This window comes from Aedes aegypti, chromosome 3, assembly GCF_002204515.2.
Source record: "Aedes aegypti strain LVP_AGWG chromosome 3, AaegL5.0 Primary Assembly, whole genome shotgun sequence".
NCBI classification, from domain to species: domain Eukaryota; kingdom Metazoa; phylum Arthropoda; class Insecta; order Diptera; family Culicidae; genus Aedes; species Aedes aegypti.
The window spans coordinates 191,681,615-191,704,067 of NC_035109.1; the positions used below are offsets into that span (position 1 = coordinate 191,681,615).

At 38.0% G+C, this 22,453-nt stretch overlaps 1 protein-coding gene across 1 annotated transcript in view; it reads left to right on the forward strand.

Moving 5' to 3' along the window:
• Positions 1-22,453, forward strand: part of LOC5568863 — a 104,164-nt gene that overhangs the window by 65,694 nt on the left and 16,017 nt on the right. Inside the window, exons 2-3 of the mRNA XM_001652539.2 lie at positions 3,769-3,949; positions 5,592-6,543. Of these exons, the coding sequence (XP_001652589.2) occupies positions 6,210-6,543 (334 nt within the window). The 5' untranslated portion in view covers positions 3,769-3,949; positions 5,592-6,209. The remainder of the gene's footprint in view (positions 1-3,768; positions 3,950-5,591; positions 6,544-22,453) is intronic.

The window sequence follows — 22,453 nt, forward strand, 5'->3', positions numbered from 1 at the left end:
AGGACTTCGAATGGCGTTAAAATGTGGATCTCATTAGGAGAAAAAGACACAAATCCTTAAAGTGGCATTTTGGACCATTTGACACTATTCGGATTCGGGTCGGGTTCAAAAGGCTACAAAACGTTCGGGTACGGGTCGGGTTCAGAATTGAAAAAAATTGGATTTTGATCGGGTTTGGTGAGAATTGGGAATAAAATAACAACCTGAAGGCTCCCGCATGCATCTGAAACGATGAAGTTGTCATGACTCGGGGTTTTCTCACATATTTTTTCGGGTCGGTTTAGGGTTTGACAGCAATATTTTTTTTTTGGGATCGGGTCGAGTCTGGGTTTGCTTTTCAATTATTGTCTCGGGTACCGGTCGGATTCGGGTTTGTAAAATGCAAAACCCGACCATCTCTACTAATAATACACTGGTTGAACATGCGAACAGCGCTTATTTGTTCTGAATTCTGAAATATTTGAACTATAAGAGGAAAATGCATTGACATTAAAACATAAGGTAAAAAGGTGTAATACGCCCCCCTTGAGGAAAAACTGCTCTATCGCAGTAGCAAATGCATCACTTCTGAAGTTTTCTATATTAATGTGTTGCTTACTTAGTTGGTCATGCTCTGCACGCAACTTTCTCTTTCCAGGTTGCTTCAAAAAAGTGTACACGATGTTTTTAATGAAATGTCCCAATGTTTACGTTGCAAAACAACCCGGGCAATATGCCCCTACTATAGAAAAATGGTCCACAGCGTTGTAGAAATGTTTCCAAGGAGAATTCCGCCAACTGCTAATCTTAAAAGGGTTCATTAGCAGTCGTCTTCCGGTAAAAGTTTTTGTATTAAGTTCAATAGCAAAGAATGGGCTTCATCACCCCTGAGGCTTGCTTATCAAAAGCAAAATTTTAAACCAAAAACCTGATTTTCGATATTTTTAGAATTTCTATTGATTGTTTATACTTTTTAAAGAACATATATGCGCAACATCATTTTTTCGCGAATATTTAAGATATGTAATCATATATACGTGAAAATGAAGAGGGGCGTATTGTCCCGTTGGGGCGTATTACACCGAGTTACCCTACACCAACTTATCCGAGGAAACTCCCGGTTTGCAGAGTGTTCATTCGGATAGTTTAGCTATGACAGTGGCCTGGTGTTTACGTCAATTCATCGATGTAATCGTTCATCAAACTCACTGTTTGAAAAGATAAAACGAAGTATACGCTTGCAGATGACAAAAGTAAGAAATTTATCAAAAACATTATTGTCTTATATAGATTTTTGAGTTCACAGTTTTCTAAATGCAAACTTTTTCTTTTACTTTGTACTTCACTCTGGATTCGAAAATTCATATCGGTTCAGGATTTTTTCGTAATGCAAATTTGCTTGGCTTCCCTGGACATAGAGTATTATCGTTCCTACCACACAATATACAAATCTAAAAATAGCAAATTTGACAAGAAAAGCTTGAAGGTAAAAACGATGGAAGAACTCATCGAACACTAAGCTGAGAAGCAGGATCAGTCCCAGTGGAGACGTAGTGTCAGAATGAGTACAGTGGGATTAAAGGAATATGAAATACAGTACCAGAAACATATGACCATTTCTCGTTTAATTTATGATCTCGCCCTAAAGGCCATTGATAACTAAGTTTCCCAATCTGCAAAGATTGTTTATTTAGTGATAAAAATTTCATAAAGATTAATACATATTTGCAAAAGTTATCAAAGATGGAACGCAAAAGACATAAGAGAATTCTTCACAATTTCGCTTGAAACCCAACATAAAAATTCCGTTTGAAAAAAAAAACCTTCCAAAACTTTAGGTGGACACAGTAAACTTGTGTCTTTAGAAATAAAAAATGCCATTCATTCAATCGAACAAAGGTCCCGCAAGCAGTGATGCACTAACGTGTTCAGTTACGAATATGAACCCAATTAATTATTTTTGATATACGACAACAATCTATGGCAAAGTTATGTTTTTGATAATGTGTCGAAAATATCGCTTTTTTGTTTGTTTTAGCGACCATTCCTATCAAATTCCCTTAAAAACACATGTTTTGACAATGAATTTGGGTTTTTAACTATTAGAGTGAAATTTGTACTTTAGTCAGAATTTGTATGGACGACTTTTTAATTCAATTCACAATATATTATGTTAGAAAAATGCACAATGAAAAAACCGTTTGATTTTTGCACGTTTCGAAATTTTTCGAAAATCTAACGGACACTGTACTATTTAGCAAAAAAATATGGATGGGAATACTGTTGTATTTGTTTACAGTCTATTGTTTGTATTATTTCACAACTAGCTCAAAATAACCTTAGCTATGCATTGTGCTATAAACTTTTCGTCAAAATGCACTATTTCTTGAGATTACATAGGAAAATTCGGACATTTTTTCTTAAGGTGAAACAGTTTTGAATCAACTTCTAAGATTGCACTAAAACTTCACAGGCACAAATCTCGGAATAAAAAAGGCTTCCAACAACAATGCACCTTTTATTTTGGCTTTGTGCACTAGCAGAAAGCTTAAAATAAGAAGATCAGAAACGTTTGCCAACTATTTCTCCAGTTTAGTGCCTTTGAAAACGTGAGTAGGGGCACAAGTCGGCCATTGTGCCGGCCATCTTTGGATTCCGAGATGTTTCACCTTAAGGTGAAACAGTTTGGAATAACTTCTAAGATTGTACTAAAACTTCATGGCGCGAAGAAAGCATTCAACAACAGTGCACTTTTTGTTTGGCTCTGTGCACTAGCAGAAAGCTTAAAATAAGAAGATCAGAAGCATATGAAAATTATTTCTCCAGTTTAGCACCTTTGAAAACATGAGTAGGGGCACAAGTCGGCCATTGCGGTGACCATACTTGGATTCCGAGATTAACACGTTATTTCTTGGGATTGGCTAAAAACACCTCGAAGAGTTGAATGTTTTCGACAGGAAAACACTTATCTGACAAACACTATGTATGAAATCAAGAATTTGAGATCGAAAAATACTCATTAGACGAGAAATTGATTTAAAATTTTAAAATTCTAAATAAGAATGAAATGTTAAATCTGTGATCATTGGGGGTGGTCCGATAGGCAAACAATATGGGCTTTTGGCGTGCTTTAAGTAAATGTTCAAACGAAATTTGGTCGAAATCGTTAATATGCGATTACAAGTTTATACTTTTCTTTGGACACTTGGTATGGAATGACCGATGTATTATTTTTTAGTTATTAATTCACAAGCGAAAAAGACAAAAATAGCAATACATTCAAATTGGTCAATAACAATCTCATTACAAATTTTTATGGTTATCGCATGGTATTTACTCCCAGCGTAAGATAGAATACTGTGATCGAGCAAATCAACTCACATGTTTTTCTCTGGGGAGAACATTCCGGGCTTCGTTCACTCAGTCACAGTCTCCTCCATGGGTGAAGCTGTTCTGAATGAAAGTCACGAAACCGACATAACATTTAGTTGCAGCGTACAATAATAGTTTTGTAGCTCAAGAAAACAAACAACGAAATTCATCTCAAATCTGTTGGCGATCATTCGCGCTTTGGGTACAATTCGCGGATACCGCACCACCACGAATTATCGATCTCTCTCTCTGCACAAAACAGTCAGTCAAGTTCAATCGATTCCTCGCAGCTTTGGCGCGGCGACAAGAAGCTCCTCGTGGTTTGCGTGCCTTTCTCTCTAAATATAACTGTAGTTGTAGATATTGACATTTTTATTCCAACCTCTTCATTGGTCTCCGTTTCTCTCTCGATTCCAGTTTTTCCACATCGTAAAAACAAGATTTCAACCACATTCTTCAGTCTTGGCTTGCTGCTCTGCTAGAACCGGCGCGGAACGATCTTCGGAGAGTTTGTGTTTTGTGTAGATCTCGCAGTAGGCTGGCACGGTTTGGAAGATCAACAGGCAGTTAGTAGATGCTGCGGTGTATTGTAACCATGGTGAGGTGGCAGTAGGGTAATTTGCCCATTATTGCGGTATTCCCTATTATTGCGGTATGAGAATTAAACCCTCATAATTAATCGATAACTCAATTTTCTATGGATATTATTGATGATGATGAAAGCTTATAGTATTCCCAAGCTGTACCAGATGAATGCTTTAAAAATTAAACGATTTTGATCGTTGGAAGAACAGTTTTAAATGATGCATCAAGAAAAGCCTCTATTTTTAACCAGTCTCTCTATCTACGGGCGGGTTTTCATAAGCTTAAATTTTTAAGTTTAGAACCAAAACAATTATATGTAGCGGGTATATCAGTTCATTATGGATGTAGTTACATGATAAATATTGAATTTTGAATAAAAGTTCTATATTTTTGAGAAAAAGCATATGCCGCAATAATAGGACAATGAAAATAGCTTTATGCCTATTATTGCGGTATCTGTAAATCTCATTCAAAAATTCGATATTTCAATAGTCATTTTCAATTGTAACTGCTGGAAACATTAATTATATAATTGGGATACTACTTCTTCTTCTTTATGGCGTTACGTCCCCACTGGGACAGAGCCTGCTTCTCAGCTTAGTGTTCTTATGAGCACTTCCACAGTTATTAACTGAGAGCTTACTGTGCCAATGACCATTTTTCAATGCGTATATCGTGTGGCAGGTACGAAGATACTCTATGCCCCGGGAAGTCGAGAAAATTTCCAACCCGAAAATATCCTCGACCAGTGGGATTCGAACCCACGACCCTCAGCTTGGTCTTGCTGAATAGCTGCGCGTTTACCGCTACGGCTATCTAGGCCCCATTGGGATACTAACTAGGGACATAATTTTGAGTTATTCATACATTAATTTAGTCAAACAAAAGGTTTATGTTTATTTTTACCCTGTAGTTCCTCTTATTTACAAATATTCTGCAAATAAACACAATGTTTTACCAAAAAATCACGTAAATTGACTGAAAATCGTAACACATGCCAAAAATACGTTGAACAACTTAGGTATAAGATGATCAAAAGAAAGCAATCCTTTAAAATTGTGTTGCTAGTGGGAAATATTTTTAAAAGCATCAAAATTGTAGGTTATACTTAAGTCAACAAATTCATTTCTTATATAGCGACTAGAGGTCTCAGATGTTAGAACCTTGTTTATTCACTTTAACATAGTCCACCTACGATGAAAGAGGAGACGAAATCGGCAGAAAATCATTCGATTCTGTTGATTTGTTTTCGAATCGTGACATAAAGTAATGAATTAGTTTTCCTCATAGATAGGTCCAAAGTCACACAAACTGACAGTACCGTGCAGTGTCATTAACATGGAGGAAGCATAATTTCAATGCTCGAACATTGTGTGGTATTGAATGTATATTGAATGTAATAAAATCTATGATTTTTGGTATACCGCAATAATAGGACGGCACTACCGCAATAATAGGACAAAATACCGCAATAATAGGACAGAGGAAGAGCTTCAGATTTATGTCAAAAAAATGTATGTATGATTCCAAAAATTACTTTTTTACTTCACTATACTCCAGATAATGGATAGTTTTAACACTGAACATTGCAAAATACCATAATATTTAGATTTTGAACACTGCAATACGATTTCAATTTTAACACCGTGCTTAAGTCCTCCATAATAGGACGGATACCCTATTATTCACAGCTTCGCATCGTCGCAGCTTGCTGAGACTGGGAAGGACGGATGTGAGCAGTTTGAAAATGTGAGCGCACGCAATTAGGCGTGGAACGGTTCTCTTCTTTCCGAATGTACCTTCACCTGAACGTGCAAGTGTGAATGGGCTTCTGCAGGAAATGGGTTTAACTGAATTTTGTTGCTTTCCATGCTGATTGGCCGAAGAATTTCGAGAAGCCGGAAGAATAACAAGTTTATTGTGATGTCTACAAAAAAGGTGGAAATCCGTCACAATTATAACGAGTGTGGTGAAGCAAGTGATCTGTGGTCTCATCAAGTGTCTAAATTGTGGGTAATGCATGTAGGTGTATTCGAATGAAGTGGAACGGGTTTCGTGTCGTTATAAATGAATCCATGAAGACGTAGAAAACCAAATATGCTAAAGGTGTTCCAGATGTGCTCATTAGTGGAGATGAAAGTGTTTAATATGAATGTAGTTGAAGCAGCATCATTACTACTAGCAAAACGAGAGAAGCAAAAGTGGCTGCAGCTTCAGTACTTCAAATTCCGTTATAGTGAAAATGTAATCCACTGGGAACTGGAACACATTAAATGCTGAAACACATACACTCTGGCCCCGTGTCTGGTCAAAACAGATCTACACGGGGTCTCAGCCGGGCAGTCCAACCGCTGAACGTTTCGACAGTGTCCGCCACTTCAGTGACCCCGTCCTCAGCGAAACACATGAATGGAGGACCACCTAGGCTGTTGTCGTCATTCATAACTCCGTTGCCGTCGGTTTCGTCCAACAGCAACAACCTCAATGCAACAAACAATAACAACTCGACAACGAACAACAACATCCTGAGTAGTACCACTGTAAATATCAATAAGGATCGATTAGGCGCGCGAGAAGCTCTAACGAGCTTAGGGTTATTATGTCTAGGTGAGTGTAAAAAAAACTCATAACATATGTTATTCAATACATTTTTACTGAATTCCCACAAATTCTTGCGAATATTTATGTGAAAATCTCAAATCTGATCGATTAAACCATTTCAACTTATTTTGTTTTTGAAATTATTCGAAAACAGGAGATTGTGGAATAATTCTAATAATTTTTTTTTCAATAAACAACTTTGCCGAATTAGTCAAGTCTTCAGAATATCAGAGTTAAGGTGAAGATAAATCGAAGCCAAAACACAAATTTTCAAGAGCACGGATCTGGAGAACCAAACATCCCTTTGAGCTGAAAACTTAATCGATTGGTCACTCGCTGGTGGTGACCAATCGAATAAGTTTTCAGCTCAAATGGGTGTTCGGATCTCCAGATTTGTGCTCTTGAAAATTTGAGGTTTGGCTTCGATTCATCTTCACTTTAAAAGATATATTTTGGGCGCCACATATGCGTAAAAGTTTTGAGCTACACTCCCGTGCAAAAGTTTAGGTTCACTCCCTCAAAACATACAAAAGTGATCAGTCCATAATCTCTGTTATTACGCGTCCAACTGAAACTCTCTAAGCCGCATTCGAAAGACAAAAAGTTTTTTTCTTACTTTGTATGTAGTTTTTCAAAAACATTTTTTGAATTTTGTATACTATATTTTTACTTAAAATTGGGACATTTTTCAAAAAACACACTAAAAAGCATAGCAAATTTCCACAGCAATGGATTGACCAAAATTTTAAAAAAAGGTGTCATTAGAATCGTAATCTTATATTCTTTTAAGAGCACTCACGAAATTTTTGCGGTAAAATCTGAAAACTATTCAAAATTAATGAAATAGTCAATCAAGTCATCGTGCAAAAGTTAGGGTTCCAATTCGTCATTCATACCTACTTTTTGTATTTTTAGACAATATACAATTTCGATAGAATATAGGTGTCAATCACTAACGTTTATTTATTTATACTTATGTTTTTTGCGGAATCGTAACCGATTTCCATAATTTAGGCCTTATTTATGTTAAATTTTCAATTAAGCTTTGAAAACCTTCCGTAAATTGACATGAGTGGAAGCACAAATATGCATATGATTTGGAAATTTCGAAGTTTTAATAATGAATAATACAAAATTAGGTTCCAAAAATAAAGCCCATTTTCTAAAATTTGTATAACTCGATTCATAGTTAAAACATGCAAAAGAACCTATTTCCAATACGCTTTTAAATATTGGCAAAAAACTTCAAAAATTGCTTCTATTTTTTTTTTTAATTTTTTTATTAGAATCATTCCATATCTAGTTGTTCTTTGTTAATAGACAACACTATCATCCTATTTTTTGGTAAAACATATTTAAGATTTTATTAACATTTTGTTAACAACATATTACATTTCTTTTGCCGTAGCAGTTCAGATTTTTTACAGGTGAGTTGATTTCACCTGCTTATAAGAGAGAAAATCACGTTTTCAATTTACTTAACCTAACTTAACCTAAATATATAACGCATTAATCGTGGCAATGGAAGATTGTAACGATTTTTGCCTAAAATTATTAATTATTTTATTTGACATTTTTTCCAATGTTTCAATATTGGATATTCTATGTAACTCATTGGTAATTTACCAGGGAGGAAGCTTCAGAATCATTTTCAAAATTTTATTTTGAATTCTCTGCAGAGCTTTCTTCTTGGAATTACAACAGCTAGTCCATATTGGTACAGCATACAACATGGCTGGCCTGAAAATTTGTTTGAATATCAAAAGTTTTGATTTTGTATTAATAAGGGGATAGATACATTTTACATATTTGTTACATTTGGCTTGAATGCCTACAATGTGATTTTTGAAAGTTAAACTCTTATCTAGCATGAGCCCTAGATACTTAACTTCATCTGACCAATTTATTGGAATCCCTCTCATCGTGACAACGTGTCTACTTGAAGGTTTCAAATAAAGAGGGAATATTATCAGTTGAGTTTTGGAAGCATTAGGAGAAATCTTCCATTTTTGCAAGTATGAAGAAAAAACCGGTCGACGAAAAAGGGAAATGTTCAAATCCTTTATATGTTTGTAAGAACAATAAGTGTTGTGTCCAGTCTCGCGTCGCGTCTTGTGAGTGAAGAAAAAATATCCAAACTTTTTTGCAATCTACTACAGATGATACGCAGGCTTCGTCTTTTGACGGAGAGGCCTGTGTCATCCGCAAACAAAGATTTTTGACATCCTGTAGGGAACTCTGGTAAATCATATATGAAAATATTGTATAATATTGGTCCCAAAATGCTGCCTTGGGGAACACCAGCTCTTACAGGAAGTTGTTCAGACCTGGAGTTCAGATAATTAACCTGAAGTTTATGATTTGACAGATAACTTTTAATTATTTCAACAATGTATGTTGGAAAATTAAAGTTTTTTTCAATTTTACAATCAAGCCTCCATGCCAAACACTGTCGAATGCTTTTTCTACATTTAAAAGAGCAAGACTAGTAGAATAGCCTTCAGATTTATTGGAATTAATCAAGTTTGTTACACGTAAAAGTTGACGAGTAATCGAATGTTCATGCCAGAATCCGAACTGTTCATGGCGTTAGCGTTAGCGTTAGCGTAGTTAATGCCAGAATCCCAACTGTTCATTGGCAAAAATTGAATTTTCGTTGATGTGGACCATCATTCTGTTCAAAATGACCTTTTCAAAAAGTTTACTGATGAAGGAGAGCAAACTTATTGGACGATAGCTAGACGCTTCTGCAGGATTTTTGTCTGGTTTTAAAATTGGTTCAACCTTAGCATTTTTTTCATTTGTCAGGAAAATATGCCAACTGAAAACATTTGTTAAATATATCAACTTAGAATGATAAGCTACTTCTTGGAAGTTTCCTGATGAGGGTGTAGAAAATTCCATCGTCGCCAAGAGCTTTCATATTTCTATTTTTACAATAGCATTGAATGGAGAAATATTCTGAAGAGCACTCATCGAATAAAATTCTGCCGTTGGAAGTCCATGAGCGATGTTTTGCAAGTACTGCCCAGTGCCCAGTAGCCTGGGCCACGGTTATATGAAAAATTTAGATTCTCGCTCCAGTCCACTTTGTGGATTGCAATTGGGTCCCATAACAACTGTGCAAAATTTCAGCTCGATCGGTGAAACTATATTTTAGCGCCAGCCGTTCAAAGTTTGTATGGCATTTACTATGGGAAAACTTACTTTTGCAAACAAAAATCGCCAGAGGTCGCCCATTGACCTCTATAAAAATTACATAACCTATTCCGCAGACCACGATAGGTATTTTTACGATGAACAACATTGTCAAAGACCGCAAAGCAATCCGATGCTTGTAAAACAAGTTATTAAACATCTACTATTTGGAAATTTTGCCCAATGTTGTTATTATTGTTATTCCTTTACGTGTTAATCAACGTCGCCTTGCCAATAGGTTTTCATTGAATAACTATCTTCACAAGTGTCGGATTGATTCGCGGTCTTCGGCAATATTCTTTATGGTAAAATTACCTATCGAGGTCTGCGTTCGGAATTTGACCATTGGCAATGGGGACCTCTGGCGATTTTTCTTTGCCAAAGTAAGTTTTCCCATAGTAAATCCCATACAATCTTAAAAAATATAGTTTCACCGATCGAGCTGAAATTTTGCACAGTTGTTATGGGACCCAAATGCAATCCAAATAGTGGACTGGAGCGAGAATTTAAATTTTGTCCCACGCTAGTGCCCAGTGCATTGAAAAGACAAATAGGCAGCTATGAAAAAGCATGAATAGCTGTGTTTCAACAGAAACACCTAAAACTTTAGTTTCAAACGACGACAAAAGTTGATGTTTTATACGTCTATGAATGATGATTGCAACTCCCCCTCATGCTTCATCTAGTCGATCATTACGATAGCTTAGCTTAGCTTAGCTTAGACTGACTACACATATCAATGGTTGCTATTCCGTGATTGACCGAAGTCAATGAAAATGCACAAAGAATCAACTAGAAGTTCAGCTGGGATTGGCCATAATCTTCTTCAGTGTGCATAATTCAGTGCCTCTATTTATACAAGGTCAATAACGGCGCCGGCCACGTCCTTGCAGTCAGGTGGGATTGGGGGAAGGAATGTTAGTGTGTAACCTTTGCTATTTGGAGACCGTGTTTGCCTCTGCATCTCCACAAAGGTTACTGGGAGGGATGTTTGTTAATGGGGAGGATCGTTGGGTCAAAGGATTCACTTTGATAAGCGATTAGACCATGATAAACAATGATTTGTGAGATATATACATGCTTATACGTAAATATAATTGTTCATATAATTTCCAAGTAGAGGAAAATTATACCGACACTTGAGGTGACGAACCATTCAAAGTTTGTTGAACAAATACCTAAATGTAACATTCCTACAGCTGTCAGTACAAAAGCATGTGTTATTATATTTTACTCATTTGAAAAGAAACAAAAGACTCAATTGGTTGGGACATCATAGAACACTCTTATTCTTATGCCGACACTTACAGTGGCGAACCATCCAAAGTTTGTTGAATAAAGTGAACCTTTCGCAAGTCTACACTTGTAGTGTCGAACCATTCAAAGTTTTTTTAGTTACAAAAATAAAGGTATATAAGGGGTGTCCTGAAAAAAAAAAAATGTTAAACATAAATAAATCATGAATCAGAGTTTGTGTCGACACTCACAGTGACGAACCATCCATAGTTTGTTGAAACATCATATTTACATCCCACCATTGTAACGATTAAATGTGCAGTCATACACATTTTATAGATTAGAAATAGTAGCATGAAACGAGCTCACCAATTGATCCGTTATCCTTGACTGAGCAGCCACAATCCACTTTCAGCTTCACTCGTTTGCTCGACTAGCACTCAGAAAAAAAAAATATAGGCGCGCGACCCGAAAAAAAAACACGGACGACAGCTCGGGCTTTCTTGACGCACTGCCCAGGAGCAAGCGTCAAGGTCGTCGAAAGATCAAAAAGAACGAACCGATCGCGGCACTTTTCAACTTACTCCAACCGAACTCCCCGATCACGCCACTTTTTCACTTACGAGATCGACGCGCGACATGTTTGATCCTGCCCTCGTCACTCGCTCCGGCAAAAGCAAGCGTCAAGGTCGAAAGATCAAACAGAACTCTTCATCAAGTCGATCATTACGATAAACCAAAAAGTTTGGATCTCTTTTGAGTTTGGATCCAGGTTTCAAATAAGTTTCAGTTATAATTGTTATACGTATGTTATCAGCTGTTAGTAAATTTTACAGCTTGTCCTCTTTACCATTCAAAGAAGGAGCATACCATTTCAAAATATTTCATTAATGATTAGGATTCATTAGAGAAACGTAATCCAATAACAATTTTATTGGTAAATTTAATACCAACTTGGGCTGCTTCTACCATAGTACTGGTTTTTTAAAGTTACATCAATAATTTGATTCAATTGTTCAGTTGGAAAATCCTAATTAGAGAGAGATATTTTACTAGAAGTTGGTGCATTTTCTGATGATTTTTTAATGAGATTTTCCTTTGATGAAGAGACGGAATAGGATTTGCCTGCGGTGGCCGATGTATTTCCATTTGATTTGAATCAATTAGAATCGTTATCCGTAGAATTTGGACTTTGATTTGAAAGGGAGCTGAAACTGCTTGCTACAATATTGGCATAGGAGTTTACCTGGGTAAATCCATTCGAAATTAATAGATTCGATCGGCTACTAGACGGAAGAAAATTAGCTTGTTAATGAGCATGGTTATAATTCACCTGATGGGTATGATTCTTAAGCAAGCGACCGTTAACTGACAAATGGGAATTGTTGGAGATTCTGCCTGTGGAACTCCGGCTACGAAAAACATTTCCGTTCATCTGCGTAGTACGAGCTTCAACGATTCGTTTGAGGTGAAACAGTTTAGAATATAATTTCTAAGATTACTCGAACACTTCAAAGGCACGAATCTCGAGAAGGAAGCATCCAACAACAGTACACTTTTAATTTTAGCTGTATGCACTTACAGAGAGCTTAAAATAAGAGCATCAGGAACCTTTGGCTATTATTTCTCCAGTTTAGTGCCTTTGTAAACGCGAGTAAGATCATTGTGGCGGCCATTTTTGGATTTCTAGATGTTTCACCTTAAGTGGGGTCCTGAAAAATTCTTACATGTTTCTAAAAACGTTCCCATGTCACACGGTCATCGAACATAAGTCTAGATTTTTAAAGCTATAATATTATTAAATCATTTTTGTTCAAGAGAACCAAATAATATTCTTGAGAAACCCCTTTCTTGAGAATTGAGAAATGGAGTTCAAGATCTCCTGCCTAAATCCCCCAAATTCGGAACAACTGACCACGATAGGCGGCACTCTTTGCTTTCTCACTTGAATCAAAGAGCCTGAGCTAGAGGCTGCTTCGATTTGGTGTTCGAAAAATTTGCCTAGAGCATCGAACTGATTGCTCATTTCGATACAATTATCAACATTATTCATTTCACCCTTGGAAGAATGTTCGCATTCTGGAGGAACGTCCTTTCTTTCATTCTTGCCACGTTTAGTGACAGTTTTAAATCCCACTTTTTTGGAAGGAAGTTGTGAATTCAGAGATTCAGCCTTCCTTTTGTTCGTGATTGCAGCCATGTTTAGTGAATAAACGAACAAAGACGTGATCTTCTAAGATTTTTTTTTTTCTCAAGACCAAGAAGGATTACCACCTCTAGCATTCACTAACGGGTCCATCGAAAAATCGAAGGCACAGATGGAAACAAGGATGGTTGGTAAATGGCTGGGCATGGCGTACCATTGATACCTCGCGTACCTGAAGGAATAAAATAGACCCCTTTGTGCGGTCCTTAGCCTCTTGCCCAGCAACTCCTATCCCTACCTCCTCGCGGTACTGGCCGGGGTACGAGTAACCTTAGGGAAGATCGGGTAACCAACCCCCGGTGGGAACTTTGGTCGTATGCTGACAGGAAAAGGGGGGTTTGCTTTTGCTTTTGCTTCTGCAAACCTTGAGCGTCTGTACTCCATGTTAGGAGCGGCTCACAACAGCGTCTGTTCCCCATGTCAGGGGCGGCTGATCATCGTCCAAGTGCCAGAGAAGGACTCTAAGCTAAACTGTGCACTATGGTCCTCCGAACATTTAGGGGGAATGGTCCTCCGGAAATCTAGGGGGTTGGTGTCAGGCCCTGCAAGCCAGCCGTAATAAAAATCAAGCAACGAATAACCAACGAGAGAATACGAACCGGGACAATCGGCGAAGACCACAGCGACGTACAGGGACTAGTGATTGGAAGCTCGGTACGTGGAACTGCAAATCTCTCAACTTCATCGGGAGCACACGCATACTCGCCGACGTGCTGAAGGACCGTGGATTCGTGCACAGCCCTCACTCCGGAAGCACTGATGATGATAAAGATGCTTTTTACGCGCAGCTTGAACGCGAGTACGACAGTTGCCCAAGCCACGACGTCAAAATCATCATAGGAGATCTAAACGCTCAGGTTGGCCAGGAGGAGGAATTCAGACCGACGATTGGAAAGTTCAGCGCCCACCGGCTGACGAACGAAAACGGCCTACGACTAATTGACTTTGCCGCCTTCAAGAATATGGCCATTCTTAGCACCTACTTCCAGCACAGCCTTCCGTACCGATACACCTGGAGATCACCACAGCAGACATAATCGCAAATCGACCACGTTCTGATTGATGGTCGGCACTTCTCCGACATTATCGACGTCAGGACCTATCGTGGCGCTAACATCGACTCCGACCACTATCTGGTGATGGTCAAACTGCGCCCAAAACTCTCCGTCGTTAACAACGTACGGTACCGACGGCCGCCCCGGTATGACCTAGAGCGACTCAAGCAACCGGATGTCGCAGCGGCATACGCGCAGCAACTCGAGGCTGCATTACCGGAAGAGGGTGAGCTGGACGAAGCCCCTCTTGAGGACTGCTGGAGAACAGTAAAAGCAGCCATCAACGATGCAGCTGAGAGCAACGTCGGGTACGTGGGATGGAGTCGACGGAACGATTGGTTCGACGAGGAGTGCCAGGAGGTTTTGGAGGAGAAGAATGCAGCGCGGGTGGTCATGCTGCAGCAAGGGACCCGGCAGAACGTGGAACGCTATAAACGGAAACGGCTACAGCAGACCCGCCTCTTTCGGGAGAAAAAACGCCGCCTGGAGGAGACGGAGTGCGAGGAGATGGAACAGCTGTGCCGGTCTCAGGAAACGCGTAGGTTCTATCAGAAGCTCAACGCATCCCGCAACGGCTTCGTGCCGCGAGCCGAGATTTGCAGGGATAAGGATGGGAGCATTCTGACGGACGAGCGTAAGGTGATTGAAAGGTGGAAGCAGCACTTCGACGAGCATCTGAATGGTGCTGAGAGCACAGGCAATGAAGGACGGGACAACGGAGGAAATGCCTTCGTCAGTACTGCGGAAGATGGAAACCAACCAGCCCCCACTTTGAGGGAGGTTAAGGATGCCATTCACCAGCTCAAGAACAATAAAGCTGCTGGTAAGGATGGTATCGGAGCTGAACTCATAAAGATGGGTCCGGAAAGGCTGGCCATTTGTCTGCACCGGCTGATAGGCACAATCTGGGAAACAGAACAGCTACCGGAGGAGTGGAAGGAAGGCGACAAGTTAGATTGTGAGAACTTTCGAGCGATCACCATCCTAAATGCGGCCTACAAAGTATTATCCCAGATCATCTTCCGTCGTCTGTCACCCGTAGTTAACGAGTTCGTGGGAAGTTATCAAGCCGGCTTCGTTGACGGCCGATCGACAACGGACCAGATCTTTACTGTACGGCAAATCCTCCAAAAATGTCGTGAATACCAGGACCCAACGCATCACCTTTTCATCGATTTCAAGGCGGCATACGACAATATCGACCGCGTAGAGCTATGGAAAATCATGGACGAGAACAGCTTTCCCGGGAAGCTCACGAGACTGATAAGAGCGACGATGGAAGGTGTGCAAAATTGTGTGAAGGTTTCAGGCGAACACTCCAGTTCGTTTGGATCTCACCGGGGACTACGACAAGGTGATGGACTTTCGTGCCTGTTGTTCAATATTGCGCTAGAAGGTGTTATACGGAGAGCCGGGCTTAACAGCCGGGGTACGATTTTTACGAGATCCAGTTAATTTGTTTGCTTCGCGGATGATATGGACATCGTCGGTCGATCATTTGAAAAGGTGGCAGACCTGTACACCCGCCTGAAACGCGAGGCAGCAAAAGTTGGACTGGTGGTGAATGCGGCCAAGACAAAGTACATGCTAGCTGGTGGGGCCGAGCGCGATAGGGCCCGCCTAGGTAGCAGTGTTACGATAGACGGGGATACGTTCGAGGTGGTCGACGAGTTCGTCTACCTTGGATCCTTGATGACGACTGACAATAACGTTTTCACGGAGGCGCATCATCAGTGGAAGTCGGGCCTACTATGGCCTCCAGAAGAAGCTGCGGTCAAAAAAGATTCACGCCCGCACCAAATGTACCATGTACAAAACGCTCATAAGGCCGGTAGTCCTCTACGGGCATGAAACGTGGACGATGCTCGAGGAGGATCTGCAAGCACTTGGAGTCTTCGAACGTCGGGTGCTTAGGACGATCTTCGGCGGTGTGCAGGAGAACGGTGTGTGGCGGCGAAGGATGAACCACGAGCTCGCCCAACTCTACGGCGAACCCAGTTTCCAGAAGGTGGCCAAAGCTGGAAGGATACGATGGGCAGGGCATGTTGCAAGAATGCCGGACAGCAACCCTGCAAAGATGGTATTCGCTTCGGATCCGGTTGGTACAAGACACGCCTTCGCAGCGAGCTAGGTGGGCGGATCAAGTGCGTATCGATTTGGCGAGCGTGGGGCAGAACCGAGGATGGAGAGATGCGACCACGAACCGAGTATTGTGGCGTGAAATTGTTGATTCAGTGTTATCTGTGTAGATGTTAACTAAATAAATGAATGAATGGAAACAAGGATCGAAAAGGGATCAACTTTTCTCATTTTTGTTTTGAATTTAAAGGTGGTCCAAATACGTTGTTTATGCGAAAATTTATATGAAGAAACCAAATTAAGTTCTCGATTACAGTTGAAAGATTGTATAATATTTAATTTTGAATGGAACAATATTTTTTCTTATAATCGAAACTCGATTTTCGGTTGTGGGGTAGCTTCGATAATGAGTATGTAAACACATGGAAATTCGCAACCAAACTACTGTTTAACAACATTATAGTAGAAACTTCAATGGAGAATGTTAATAGAGGACGACGTGGATTAGATGTATAGAACAAATCACCTACGAAAGTGATTGTAGTTAAAACATACACAAAAGACCATGAAAAGTCAATATGGAAAGAAAGAAATTAGATTTTTTTTTATTATAGACCCTTTAACTTTATTGTCATTCAGGTCTTGTATATGGTGGAACATTCCATAAACTATTGTATACATTGATATTTTTCAGATAACATAAAACTGTTTCATTTCTTTCTTCATCATCTGCTAAAATCTCCCTCAAACTTATCGACAAGCCTACTTTTTCCTTTCTTCGTCTAAACTTATACATTCAACTAATAAATGTTTAACAGTGAGCAATTCGTTACACCACTGGCACATTGGTGCTGCAATTCGTTCGAATAGATGTTTGTGAGTTAGGACCGTATGACCGATACGTATTCTAGTAAGGACTACAATTTCTCTCCGAGTCTTGCTTCTAGTTTTGTATGGAGTGACCGAGTTTTTTACTTCTCTTAATTTGTTTTCTCTAACCTTTTCCCATTCGTATTGCCATTTAATTATTATTTGGTTATTTAAAATTTTCTTCATTTCTTTTTCAATGCTATACTGATGTCTATTATTTATTCTAAGGCTAATTTCGCTTCTCGGTTCGCTTTCTCGTTACCTTCAATACCTATATGACTCGGTACCCAAAAAAATGTGACCTCTTTTCTATTTTGTAAACATTGAATGTAAATCTCAAGCATTTGGTCTTTCCATAGACTTTTTACTTTACAACTATCCAAACATGTTACAACGATTGTACCCCGTTTGGCATAAAGTCGTTTGGCATAAGGTCGTTTGGCATAAAGCCGTTTAGCATAAAGTCGTTTGGCATAATGACCGTTTGGCATAATGGCCGTTTGGCATAATGGTCATTTGGCATAATGGCCGTTTGGCATAATCAGTGACTTAAAATGAATACCCGCATTTTTGAAGCTTTTACCGAGATCAACACCACTGAGCCCATATCAAACATTTCTGGTAGGTTCTCAACAAATGTGGTGTTCGTTCAGAGTTTTTCCAAGCTATAAATGTAAAAAAAACTGTTGTGACATTGGATAGCATTACTAAATAATACTCGTGACGGGTCTGGTAGAGGATATCTCCAGAATTTTTTTTTCTACATCCCAGATCATAGAGTATCTTTGAGCTTGTTGCGATATACATATTTGAATATAGTAGATTGGCAAAGAAAGTTCGCTCTGTCCCTTTTGGACGTAACACTTGTTGAAAATTACTTGATAAAAGAAGGGAAAATTTATTTGCAAATTATAAAAAGCTCCAAAGATCTATTACTGCAGCATATTGAAAACATTGCCTACATATGAGGGCAGATTATTTTTTGTTTAAAATGCTTGAGGCTCTAACGCCAAAAAAAAAAATATCACGGCATAACTCCAATTAACAATACATTTTTAAAAAGAAAACAATAAACAAAACTTTTCAACCATTCAATATAAATTTACTAATTTTTGAAATGTACCGTAATCCGGGGTATCATTGATCAGCGGGGTAACATTGATCGGAATGACTCATCTCGTAAAAAGTTCGCATTATCATTTATTGATGGAACATTTCTAAACCATGAATGTTGCTTCCCTTTCTTATATTCATGAGCTAATGAAAGTGATGATTTTTGCGAAAATTCCGTTTACCTTATATGTAAATTTGACAACTTTTTGAATCAATGATTTTAATGGTTGAGTATGACACTGCCAAACATTCATGTCTCACATAAGTTCTGTAAACGATATGATCAAGGAAAATGCGATTCTTCCTAAAAACGGCATCGCCGAAAACGATTCCGTTGTCAAAACTTTCATAAGTATGTTTAATTTGGCAACATTACCGAATCACTGTTAAGAATGTAAATTTCCCTTAGGAAATTGCCTACCTTTAGGCGTATTCCGTGGTTCGAGGTGTTTTTAATTTTAAAATAACTCAAAAAGTAAATGACTTGTAAGCGTTTGGCCTTCATATTCAGCTTCAGGGGCCATAATTTAAGTAAGTAACGACATTTTCAATATTACCGAACGTTGTTTACATAAGTGATCAATGTTACCCCATATCAGCTAAATCAAAAAATCGCCTAAAACATTTTTGTAAACATTCTTAAATCGTTCAAAAAACAAAATACAGTATATAGTCACGAGCTATAGGGGGCAGTACTTGTTTTAAAAATATAAAATTTGCAACATTTGCATTTTCAAACTAAATATTTAAGAAATATTCAAAAAAATGATCTATGTTACCCCGGATTACGGTACATCAAAACCACCGTCTATTATCGAAAGAAGGGTAAATTTGTGATTGAGATAATATTTTTCCAGCATATTTCGAAAGGAGATCATGCGTTTGCAAAAAAAGATGCAGGTTCTAAAGTAATTATCATTACAATAGCACGTCTTGCAAAAATTGATAGACCAGCAAAACATAAAAATAGTTAACATTAAAGTTTACTAAATAATAAAATTTAATACAGTATAAATATAACAAACAACCTATTTTCAAAAGAAGGCAAAATTTATGATTAAATCAATAGAAGATAGGACGACAAAAAATATTGCGGCATAATAAAACGAAAAGGTATCAACAATTGCGTTCAGAATCATCGAAGTGTTTGTGCTACTTTTCCCCGAATGTCGGTTCAGGGAATACCTGTTCATCAAATGACTCTTTTCCCTGAATGCCATTACCCCGAATGAGCGGTTTCCCTGAAAAGTGGTGCAGTTTAAATAGGTGGTATAATAGTCTTCAGTGGCTGGATAGTGAACGAGAAAAAACGAAAAGCAATCAAAAGAAGGAGGTATTCTGTCATTCTCGGTTGGCAAAAATGCTGAGGACGGTAAAATTCGAAAGAACCACCAATTAAATAAAGAAGGGTGCACATTAGATGGCCAGTTCGTTCAGCACCCTGAAATGTATAAAGTTATGACAATTATGAGTGCTTAAAACTTTTCGGGAACCGGGATATTCGGAGAACTGGCGTTCGCAGAAACGATATACGGGAAACCGACATTCGGGAAACCGACATTCGGGAAACCGACATTCGGGGAAAAGTAGTACAACCCATCGAAGTATCTGCAGTAAACGATGTGTCCTTTCGCTGATAACTTGAACACATCAATGTTATCGAATGCCACCCTTTTGTCACTTGGAAACAATAAAAAATATAAAAAATATGGCTCCAAAGAACATCGTATGTATAAAAGAAGGTGAAATTTATTTAAATTTTAAATCAACGGTTTTTAAACCTATAATAGTATTTTCATAATATTTAGAAAAAATAAAATAGAACGTTTGAAAGAAGGGTGAATTTGTGCTATCAATTTGATGCAAATGCAAACATTTAATCCAATAGCGAAACTTAAAAGGAGAATTAATATTTGAGAGAAGGGTAATAAAATATTATTGACAATACCTTCCTAATCTGCTTCAGTTTAATCAAGAGCATATGATTGTTGAATAAAGTATCATTTTGTATCATGACTCCAAAAACAAGCGTGATATCATCAGAAAGATTCAATAGAAACGTAAAAACGAATGTCATCTTAAGAAATTCTTGATTTCAGACTCATTATGCCAAACGACTATTATGCCAAACGACCATTATGCCAAACGACTTTATACCAAATGACCATTATGCCAAACGACTTTATGCCAAACGGCTTTATGCCAAACGACGGTGGTAGGTCATTTGGCATAAAGTCGTTTGGCATAAAGCCGTTTGGCATAAAGTCGTTTGGCATAATGGTCATTTGGCATAAAGTCGTTTGGCATAATGGCCGTTTGGCATAATGGTCATTTGGCATAATAGTCGTTTGGCATAATAAGTCTGAAACCAAGAATTTCTCAATTTTTCGTTTTTACGTTTCTATTGAATCTTTCTGATGCCATCAGGTTTGTTTTGAAGTCAATTGATACAAAATGACGCTTTATTCAACAATCATTCGCTTTTGTCTAAAGTTAAGCATATTAGGAAAGTTATAACCAATAATATTTTATTATTTATCCAGAAATTACCCTTCTTTAAAATATTAATTCTTCTCTTGAGTTTCGCTATTGGCATTTTTGCACTGAAGATTTGTTATATATTTAGCACAAATTTACCCTTCTTTTAATCGTATAAATGAATATAAATCGTATAAATATGATGTGACCATATTTATAGGTATGAAAACTGTTGATTTAAAATTTCAATAAATTTCTCCTTTTTTATACATAGGCTGTTCTTTGGAGCTATATTTTTTTAATATTATTTTGTTTCCAACTGAAAAAAGGGCGGCAATCGAAAACATTGTTCTGCTCAAATTATCAGCGAAAGGAGAAATCGATTACTGCAGTTGCTTCGATGAGTTATGCTATTTTTCTCCAAATGTCGGTTCTCCGAATGCCAGTTCCCCGAATATCCCGTTTCCCCGACTAGCCCACTTCTCCGAAAAGTTTTTAGCACTCATAATTGTAGTAACTTTATACATTTCAGGGTGGTGAACGAACTGACCATCTAATATGCACCCTTCTTTATTTAGTTGGTGGCTCTTTCGAGTTTTACCGTCCTCAGCATTTTTGCCAACATGTGTATAGCCGAGAATGACAGAATACTTCCTTTTAACTGTTCATCGTTCTTTCTCGTCACCACTTCTCGGGGAAATGGCACTCGGGGAAAAGTAGCACAATCATTTTGATGATTCTGAACACATTTTTATGTCTTTTCGTTTTATCATGCCGCAATAATTTTTGGCATCCATTCTTCTATTGGTTTAATTATAAATTTTGCCTTCTTTTTAAAATAGGCTGTTCTTTATATGTATACTGTTTTAAATTTTATTATGAAGTAAAGGTAAATGTTAACCATTTTTATATTTTGCTGTTTAATCAATTATTGCCAGATGTGTTGTTAGAATTATAATTAATGTAAAACCTGCCAATATTCAACAAATACTTTTTTTTGGGACAAACGCGTAATCTTCTTCCGAGATATGATGGAAAAAATATTATTTCAAATACAAATTTTCCGTTCTCTCGATAATAGACGGTGTTCCAAAATTAGAATTTATATTGAATCGTTGAAAAGTTTTGCCACAAATATTTTCTTTTAAAGATGTGTTGTTCATCTGAGCTATGCTGTGAAAAGATTTTTTTGCGTTAGAGCCTAAAACATTTTAAACGATAAATAATCTGCTCTCGTATATAGGCTATTTTTGCATTGAGTCGCATTGATAGATGTTTGGATTAGAGCTTTTGATATTTTGCAAAAAGAAATCCATTCTTTTATCCAGTAATTTTCATCGAGTGTTACGTCCAAACTGGGACAGAGCTTGATCTGCAGCGAACTATTCTATGAGCGTTCCCTTGATGAATAACTGCGAACTTTCTTTGCCAATTTACTGTTTTAAAATATGTATATTGCAACAAGCTCAAAGATACTCTATGTTCTGAGATGTAGAGACCCGTCACGAGTTTTATTTAGTAATGCGCTCTAATGTCACAACAAATTTTGAAATTCTTAGCTTAGAAAATCTCTGAACGAACACCACGCTTGTTTAGAACCTACCAACATTTTTTGCTATGGGCTCGGTGGTGTTGATCTCGGTAAAAGCTTAAAAAATGCTGATATTTATTATGCTAAACG